This window comes from Triticum urartu, chromosome 3, assembly GCF_003073215.2.
Source record: "Triticum urartu cultivar G1812 chromosome 3, Tu2.1, whole genome shotgun sequence".
NCBI classification, from domain to species: domain Eukaryota; kingdom Viridiplantae; phylum Streptophyta; class Magnoliopsida; order Poales; family Poaceae; genus Triticum; species Triticum urartu.
The window spans coordinates 712,471,515-712,482,081 of NC_053024.1; the positions used below are offsets into that span (position 1 = coordinate 712,471,515).

At 40.5% G+C, this 10,567-nt stretch overlaps 1 protein-coding gene and 1 non-coding gene across 2 annotated transcripts; both read right to left on the minus strand.

The window, feature by feature from the left end:
• Nucleotides 1-8,466: 8,466 nt before the first annotated feature.
• On the minus strand, nt 8,467-8,539 carry TRNAK-CUU. Its single transcript has one exon. It is a non-coding gene; the product is annotated as a tRNA-Lys (tRNA).
• Nucleotides 8,540-8,627: 88 nt separating this feature from the next.
• Nucleotides 8,628-10,280, minus strand: LOC125549347 (aspartyl protease AED3-like). The gene has a single exon (XM_048712785.1). It carries the CDS (start codon nt 10,198-10,200, stop codon nt 8,839-8,841), a length of 1,362 nt encoding a protein of 453 aa, XP_048568742.1. The 5' UTR covers nt 10,201-10,280; the 3' UTR covers nt 8,628-8,838.
• Between the last annotated feature and the right edge of the window lie 287 nt (nt 10,281-10,567).

Consider the following 10,567-nt stretch of genomic DNA (forward strand, 5'->3'; position numbering starts at 1 on the left):
CTCATGCATCCGCGTACTCTCGTTGATCCAATTGTGCGTTCCTTCAGCTTGAGCCGTCACCAGGGAGGATGCCATCACTTGCTAGATTTCATCACCGCACGCTTAAGGACGTCTTTCGCCTGGATGCATGGCACATCCATACTGTCGTCATTCCCTTTGAGGATTTGTGCGTGCATTTCCATGTTCACCAAGGAGATTCCATCGCTGGTTATTCCAGCAAGATTTGCGAGTAAAGTTCTCTGCCTCTTATATCTGGGTAGAATGCATTTTTTGACGATTTATTTGGTTGGTGTTCAAGAAATTCCAAATATTTCATACTGTGTTTGGAGATTCGTGTCAAAAATTAGTCTGTGGATACTTTCATTTAATGAGCGACTTTGAGGCAATTAGAGGTATAAAAGCTGCAGCTTCCTCAGAATAATTTATTCATTCTGGAAGCACATCAGAATTGCAGGGTTACATTAAGTGCTAATTTTGCATTTCAAGTGCTTTCATATAGCGGTCTACCTTTCATCCATATATTTTTAAGAAAACCAAATTACTATGCACTGACTATATCACTTATTAATCCTTTAAGCACATAGGATTATAGGGGTTATGTACAGAACAAGTGCTACTTTTTATTAAACGCTTTGACATACAACTCTAAGTTGTGCTACTTCCTTTCATCCATGTATTTTAATGTAAGAGTATACAGTGTGTAAAATGAGCACAAAAATAAATGTACAGACTACATACAAGTCTATCTTCATGTAGAGTGTAGAGTGTGTAAAATGAGCACCAATTCATGCTTAATTAATGGAGTGGCAATGGCGCCAGGGTGGAAATACATGTCTCATGTTCAGTTAAGGTGATTTTGTTTCATTTTTATTTCAGCGCGCAAAGAATATAATTTATGCATAGTAGCAACTGTATGTATTTGTCCGTTGACTTTTATGTGGAAAGAGACATGTCTGCTTGTATATATAGTTCCATCCCGAATGGTCACATCAGTTCTAGCAAAGCATGTGTGGTCTTATCGGTTCCTGATATGTTCATACCTTTTCCCCAGTGGAAGTGCTACCGTAATGATTCCAAACCAAGCTTAGAATTTTTGATACAAGTATTGATATGTTGATGGGAGCATGGGAGCTTGAATTCTGCACCAAATTAAGTGATGATAAAGTTATTGGCATATAAGCTGAAACTCTGTTCACAAAATAGTGCAAATGAAAGCAGTGTTCTCCCTCATTTTGAAATTTGGGCAAATGAATTCTATTATGCCATATAGTGTTTCTTGCATGGAGTTTCAATAAACATAACTTGTCCTACTTGGTCCAGACTATGTGCCCAGACAACAACCTGTTGTGCGGTCATCACTACAAATAAATTCAAGGCTCTGAAGGTGAATTTTCTTGGATCAGATCTTTACAATTTAGCATCCAGAGTTTGGTCGTGTGCTTGGATTATGCAACAAATGGGTTCTTCCATTTGGAACTTGCAATCGAAGGTTAAAAAACAATAGGGCGTTTTAACTGCTACTGCTGCCGCATAATTGGCAACTTTGGTTAAACTAATATGTATCATTAGATACAAAATAACTTACTTGTTTTGCCCTGAAATAATACCATATGAAGAACTTTGTAACATGTAGTTGTTTTTTCTATTTTGGCCTATACTTCTCATTGTGATTTTATATTTCTATTCATACAAATTTAATCATAGGATAGATTAATAGGACATGTTGTGACCATTGTACCGGTGGTTAGAAGAAAAGCTAATTCATAAATAGTATTGACAAATTGACTCTTCTTATTTTTGTGAGTCTGGTTCAGATTGGTTCCATCTGCAAGTTCTTCACAATTTGACTCTTTGATTTTGATCGTTCATCACCTCTTCCATTCTAGATAAAAGAACCTCCGCTGCTCGTGGCTCCATCGCTCTCCGTCGGTAAGAACACACAAAATCATTGCACTTGCAAAAGTCACTAGCCTGCACTCTAATGGTGCACAAAGGGCTGTGAGATCGTTCGCCAGATTCTAATGTTAGTCCTTTCTCTGCAGCTGTATTTTTTAGGTATGTCGTTCATCTCTCCAATAATGGTTAGATCGAGATAACGGTTACTGTGAACCAGGAAGGTCCACATGCTTTGATGCAAACCACCCTATCTACCGTGGGATAATTCAGAGTCGCTAACAGCGTAACAAATACAAAAAGACAGATCAAAGTGATTACCCTATAGATAGGAACAACATATTACGGATTTGGTATGCCACAGTTGCAAGTAGAAACTAACCAAATAGTACTAATGAGAGTTTTTTCTTGATTACAAACAAATGTGGCCACATTACTGATAACCATTCTAAATTTAGGCAACATAATTACTACTTTTAGGTGGAAGTCATAGTATAGTTTGTAAAAAACTACATGCATGGTTAACGTTGTACCATGTGAGGCTGTCTCATTAGGAAATTCTAAAAGAAATAAAAGAGAACACTTAAATTGTATATGTGAGCTGCATATGAAACATTCAGATAGGTCCATAACATCATGCCTCTATAATAAGAGAAAGAAATGTGAACAAAAAGCAGGTTGATGAGTATGAGCAGAAAATGTTTTTTCTCTATTTTGCTGCTGTCAAAAGATATAACATGCATTACTTTTTACCCTCATAATGTAACTAAAAATAGACGTGTGAACTGATTTGACAGAATATGTAGATATAAAATCACATGAATCAGAAACAAAGGCCCAGTATACAATCTTGTATAGGCTAGCCCAGACTCAAGGGTCGTGACCCTCTACTTCTTCCTCTGCATACAGAAAAGGAATACTAGTCGGTTCATTATCTCTCTTTGTACGACATTGATCAAATACATCCATTCTTTCATGTGCGTGGGTGTGCATACATGTTGCTCATTCTCGATATGTCATTGGCATCCAAATTTGACGAACAGTCAGTGTTGCGCCAGACAGTTGCACATGCCAACGTGAATCTGCCCTCTAATCACTTGTACAAACATTCTAAACTCTGTCTAGCCAGGAGCCCATGACAACGAACAAAGAACTAAGGGAAGAAGTTCCAGAGAGAGGAGCAGGAAGGAGAAGACATAGTCGTTGTGAGGAGGGCAGTTTCCATCCAAATTGATGGTAATTTCTTTTTTGCAGGGAAATTGATGGTAATTAACTAATTTATTTTTCCTTGAATCATCCGGTAAAGCGTCCTCTGATGATGATAGCAAAAAAGAAGCTTTTGTGTGATATTATCTTCCTAGCAGTAATAATCAGTCATGATCAGACATAATAAGATAAATGTATAACCCAGCTTTTGATTTTCTTCGTGCATGCACATAATATTTGAAACAGTAATCGCCAGTTGGGATGATTGGTCAATTTTTGAATCAAACACATATTTCTAGACAAATATGCAGGGCTTTGTTGTGGCTTGCATTCATGTGCTGCTGTTCCCAACATGTTTTGGTGACAAGAAGAGGAGTAACCATGAGTCATGATCATCAACTCATCAACTTTTTAGTAGTAATCACTCTTAACCTTGTTTTTTGTTTTGTTTGGTGATTACAGTATAAATTCTTGCAATAGTGCAAACGTGGAGATCTTAGCTGTTTAATCGTAATTGTGTTTGTGATACTATGTATTTCAGGACTACTACTTGAACACGCCCTTCCCAGTTCCAACATTAATCTTTCTATTCATGGTATGCGGAATAGCTTATGAGTTTTCTCTGTAGGTAACCAAACTGAAACATGCTTCTCTCTGAAACTGTCCAAAGGCAACAACATTCTTCTTTACCTTTCACTGATCAAGTAGCAGGAAAGGCATTCTTACTCTTCACTTCGATTTCCTATTTTTGGGAACCAGGTGAATTATCCTCCACATAGGATATTAAGCTAGCACTAGAACTGCACTTTTGTTTTCGCTCTTACTCGCACTATGCATGGAAAATAATTTACCGTTTTGATTATTTGGTGTATACTAAGTAAAACAGGAAGCAGATCGGCCACAAATCCTATCTTATATATAGGATTTTGCACCATGGGGTTTAGCTTCCATCGTCTATTGCTCTATATTTTCCCAAGGCGTATACCTTCTATGTTGTGTGTTTGGGTCATGGGAACACATTATATAGGATGAGAAAATCTTTTTTTAGTTGGTTCCATGTTTAGTTATGATCATTATATTCTCAACTGTTTTCTCTTGCACAAAGTACAAACTCGAATTACCTATCTCATGGTGTCCTACTTTATTTTATAGTAAAAAGTAAAACATCCCAGTTGAAAACGGTATGACGTTGTTGTGGTACCAAGTTGGCCAACCTGTATGATGACAATAGTTATCATGGTAATTGAATTACATACAAATACTATTTTCTTTCTCTAATTATTTTATTTCACATGGTGTACATATTTTCTATTTCTCACCCACTGATAGCACATTAACCGTAGTTTTGCCGGAAGCATAGTTATTGTTCAGAAACAAATTATTATAAGGTTTCATGAGCCTCATAGTTGTAGAATTGGAAAGAAAGATGTACTCCCTCCGTTTCTAAATATAAGACCTTTAGAAATTTCAATACGGACTACATATGGATGCATATAGACGTATTTTAGAGTGTAGTTCACTCATTTTGCTCCGTATGTAGTCTGTATTGAAATCTCTAAAACGCCTTATATTTAGGAACGGAGGGAGTAATTAGCTGATAACTTGTGACAAGTGTTCTTTTCATAGATCAGATACATTAGTCATGGCTTTGCTATCAAGACAAGTATGCAAAAGTTCCCTAAGCACACTACTGATAATATCAGTGTGTGAATATTAGGCTTGCACTACATATGTTTTTTTTGGCAGGTTAGCAGAGCTCCAAAATAATGACCTCATGCCAATGGATGGCTATGTCTATATACCATCTTTAGTAGTACAAGAGAGTGGTTTTTCTCTTTCGCAATACTTCTACTTGTTATTTAGATTCTTTATGACTCCAGGTTTATATTATTGTCCATTGTAGATGTTACAAGTTAATATGCAAAGCAGATTGATTTGTTCGGATAGTTTGTGGTTCCTTTTTTCATTCAGACTTTGTTCATGAATCATGGCGACTTCTTATTTTCTTTTCACTTTGTATTGAGACAGTTTGCTGTGTATCTGTGCTACAGGACATTATATATATTATTTTTATATATGTATCAACATGTCAATGCCATTTTTCATTTTTCTGATGCTATATAACATCACACAAAGATTCACAAAGATTTCCCATGTCTGATCCATAGCAAGACCTACAATACACATATACAATCCGTAGCAATGTTTGCGCTATTGTACATAAGAATCCATTCAAAAAATCTAGATATATCAACCATGTGGATGGATTACGATAAATGCCACCATAATTAACTTATAATATATGGGACGTGCGTACACGCTTACTAGTTATAGGTAAACGAATATGAAACATAGCAGTTTGTTTTCATAGATCAGATACATTAGTCATGGCTTTGCTATCAAGACAAGTATGCAAAAGTTCCCTAAGCACACTACTGATAATATCAGTGTGTGAATATTAGCTTGCACTACATATGTTTTTTTTGGCAGGTTAGCAGAGCTCCAAAATAATGACCTCATGCCAATGGATGGCTATGTCTATATACCATCTTTAGTAGTACAAGAGAGTGGTTTTTCTCTTTCGCAATACTTCTACTTGTTATTTAGATTCTTTATGACTCCAGGTTTATATTATTGTCCATTGTAGATGTTACAAGTTAATATGCAAAGCAGATTGATTTGTTCAGATAGTTTGTGGTTCCTTTTTTCATTCAGACTTTGTTCATGAATCATGGCGACTTCTTATTTTCTTTTCACTTTGTATTGAGACAGTTCGCTGTGTATCTGTGCTACAGGACATTATATATATATATTTTTATATATGTATCAACATGTCAATGCCATTTTTCATTTTTCTGATGCTATATAACATCACACAAAGATTCACAAAGATTTCCCATGTCTGATCCATAGCAAGACCTACAATACACATATACAATCCGTAGCAATGTTTGCGCTATTGTACATAAGAATCCATTCAAAAAATCTAGATATATCAACCATGTGGATGGATTACGATAAATGCCACCATAATTAACTTATAATATATGGGACGTGCGTACACGCTTACTAGTTATAGGTAAACGAATATGAAACATAGCAGTTTGTTTTCATAGATCAGATACATTAGTCATGGCTTTGCTATCAAGACAAGTATGCAAAAGTTCTAAGCACACTACTGATAATATCAGTGTGTGAATATTAGCTTGCACTACATATGTTTTTTTTGGCAGGTTAGCAGAGCTCCAAAATAATGACCTCATGCCAATGGATGGCTATGTCTATATACCATCTTTAGTAGTACAAGAGAGTGGTTTTTCTCTTTCGCAATACTTCTACTTGTTATTTAGATTCTTTATGACTCCAGGTTTATATTATTGTCCATTGTAGATGTTACAAGTTAATATGCAAAGCAGATTGATTTGTTCGGATAGTTTGTGGTTCCTTTTTTCATTCAGACTTTGTTCATGAATCATGGCGACTTCTTATTTTCTTTTCACTTTGTATTGAGACAGTTCGCTGTGTATCTGTGCTACAGGGCATTATATATATATATTTTTATATATGTATCAACATGTCAATGCCATTTTTCATTTTTCTGATGCTATATAACATCACACAAAGATTCACAAAGATTTCCCATGTCTGATCCATAGCAAGACCTACAATACACATATACAATCCGTAGCAATGTTTGCGCTATTGTACATAAGAATCCATTCAAAAAATCTAGATATATCAACCATGTGGATGGATTACGATAAATGCCACCATAATTAACTTATAATATATGGGACGTGCGTACACGCTTACTAGTTATAGGTAAACGAATATGAAACATAGCAGTTTGTTTTCATAGATCAGATACATTAGTCATGGCTTTGCTATCAAGACAAGTATGCAAAAGTTCCCTAAGCACACTACTGATAATATCAGTGTGTGAATATTAGCTTGCACTACATATGTTTTTTTTGGCAGGTTAGCAGAGCTCCAAAATAATGACCTCATGCCAATGGATGGCTATGTCTATATACCATCTTTAGTAGTACAAGAGAGTGGTTTTTCTCTTTCGCAATACTTCTACTTGTTATTTAGATTCTTTATGACTCCAGGTTTATATTATTGTCCATTGTAGATGTTACAAGTTAATATGCAAAGCAGATTGATTTGTTCAGATAGTTTGTGGTTCCTTTTTTCATTCAGACTTTGTTCATGAATCATGGCGACTTCTTATTTTCTTTTCACTTTGTATTGAGACAGTTCGCTGTGTATCTGTGCTACAGGACATTATATATATATATTTTTATATATGTATCAACATGTCAATGCCATTTTTCATTTTTCTGATGCTATATAACATCACACAAAGATTCACAAAGATTTCCCATGTCTGATCCACAGCAAGACCTACAATACACATATACAATCCGTAGCAATGTTTGCGCTATTGTACATAAGAATCCATTCAAAAAATCTAGATATATCAACCATGTGGATGGATTACGATAAATGCCACCATAATTAACTTATAATATATGGGACGTGCGTACACGCTTACTAGTTATAGGTAAACGAATATGAAACATAGCAGTTTGTTTTCATAGATCAGATACATTAGTCATGGCTTTGCTATCAAGACAAGTATGCAAAAGTTCCCTAAGCACACTACTGATAATATCAGTGTGTGAATATTAGCTTGCACTACATATGTTTTTTTTGGCAGGTTAGCAGAGCTCCAAAATAATGACCTCATGCCAATGGATGGCTATGTCTATATACCATCTTTAGTAGTACAAGAGAGTGGTTTTTCTCTTTCGCAATACTTCTACTTGTTATTTAGATTCTTTATGACTCCAGGTTTATATTATTGTCCATTGTAGATGTTACAAGTTAATATGCAAAGCAGATTGATTTGTTCAGATAGTTTGTGGTTCCTTTTTTCATTCAGACTTTGTTCATGAATCATGGCGACTTCTTATTTTCTTTTCACTTTGTATTGAGACAGTTCGCTGTGTATCTGTGCTACAGGACATTATATATATATATTTTTATATATGTATCAACATGTCAATGCCATTTTTCATTTTTCTGATGCTATATAACATCACACAAAGATTCACAAAGATTTCCCATGTCTGATCCATAGCAAGACCTACAATACACATATACAATCCGTAGCAATGTTTGCGCTATTGTACATAAGAATCCATTCAAAAAATCTAGATATATCAACCATGTGGATGGATTACGATAAATGCCACCATAATTAACTTATAATATATGGGACGTGCGTACACGCTTACTAGTTATAGGTAAACGAATATGAAACATAGCAGTTTGTTTGATCAATCAAAAACAAAACGTAATCGCCCACCTTGGGGCTCGAACCCAAGACCACAAGGTTAAGAGCCTTGCGATCTACCGACTGAGCTAGACAGGCAAGTGATCAAAATTTCAAAATTAGGAAATATATTGAGGCAAGTTGTAAGTGATGTGTATTATAAACATAAGTAAAATGGAGAAGTTTCTTGAGCAAACGAACTCTGAAAAGTTCCCTGCTCGTAGGCTACAGCTCCCGGAAGAAAGGTACAACTTCACAACTTTGTGAGCAAATTTCGAATCCGGAAAAACAACATTTCTTAGTGCCATGCGCAAAACAAATCACAAATTGCCATGGCATAATACAAACCTACTGCTACTCAACTGCCCATACTAGTACTCCTGGCGCGCGTATATGGATCAGGCCGTGCAGAGCTCGCGCGAGAACCCGACGCGGCCATTGGCGACGTCGAAGAGCACGCGGTGGTTCTGCTGCTGCATGCTGGCCAGCACGTTGAGCCCCGCGTTCACCCCAGTCGACGGGCCCGCCGCCATGGCCAGGCACGCGATGCCGCCCGACGAGCTGTGGATCATCACGTTCTCCTCAGGCAGCGTCACGGCCGCCCCGGCACCGCCGGCGAACGCAAACGTCACGCTCGGCACCCGCACGCCGCCGCCTGCCACGTTGTAGCACGTGTCGAACCCGCCCAGCGGAGCCGATACGGGCGCCCGCGCCCTGTGCCGGAACGCGTCGCGCACCGCGGCGTACACGGGGGGCGAGAGCCGCGTGAACATGGTGCCCGCATCCATGATCGTGCCGCCGGTGCCTGTGGCCGGGTCGAACGACGCGAGCGCCGATGCCGGCACGGCCACGGCCCTGCCGCCCACGCGGATGCCGACCATGTCGACGTAGTACAGGGTGGGGCGGTGGGGGTTGTAGAGCAGCGGCGTCGTCTTGATCCGCTTCGGCTGCCCGGCGGGGCCGAGCCTCAGCGTCCCGGAGAAGTTGGAGGACTTGTAGCTCGGGAGGCAGTAGGAGAAGACGGAGCCGTACGTGTCCTTGGTCTGCGACAGGAAGGACAGCGGCCCACGCCCAAAGCCAAGGAGCCCCTGCGGCGGCACGGACCCGCCGGTGACCACGCGGAGGCACCCAAACGTGTACGACGACACGACGGCCCCGCCCTCGAGGGCGAGGGCATCCTGCCCGAGTACGGCCTGGAACGTGGACGATCCGTACGCCAGGTTGAACGCGCACGACGCGCCAGGGCCGCCGGGGCAGGACGCGGCACCCGGCACCTGCGCGCACTGCGGCGAGCCGCACCGCACGGGCCGGTACGTGGGCGAGTCCGTCGGGGCGAAGGACGGCGACGACTTGGGTGCGCAGCCGACGCAGGCGCTGCACGGGATCCAGGCGGCGTCGTTGCTGGGGTCGATGGCGACCAGCAGCGTCTGCGGCGGCGTGCCGAGCCGCGCGCGGGCCACGTAGTTGGGGATGCTGAGGATCTGCCGGCCCGGCGCGATCGGCACGAACGACCGGCCTTTGCCCTTAGGTTTGGCTTTGGCGGGCACGGCAGCGGCGAGCGTAGCAACGCGTGCCACGTCGGCGGCGGACTGCCTGGCAAGGGAGACCGCCCAAGCGGCGAGGGGCGCGCCGGCATTGGGCGACGGCAGCGAGTATGAGCGTGCCAGGAGCAGCGTCGAGCTACGCACGGAGACCGCGGCCGTCCAAAACGTAGGGAAGAGGAGCACGGCGAGGATGGTGGATAGTCCTAGAATCCACATGGTTGCTTTTGCTCGATCACTAGCTCAGTTCCTAGCAAGAAATGAAGGATAGCGAGAAAACTCCGAGAAATGAGACCCGAAGGTGGCTGGCCGGGTGTACATGGAATGGAAGCGTCGAGTTGTATATATAGGCCAAGAATTTTTTGCCGCTGCCATGCATGCACTGATGACTTTGCCCGGTTGAAATTGTTTGGCCTCTTGACTTTATCTTTGCATTCGTAGAAAGAAAGTAGGTAGGCGCAAGGCGCACGAGAGTACTTTGTACCAAGTACCAAATGAGCTAGAATCCTAGCCTGCTCACTTGTCATGGCTTTAAAGATTTATATGAATTAACTTTGCCAGTTAGGTTTATACCCACAAGCTCACA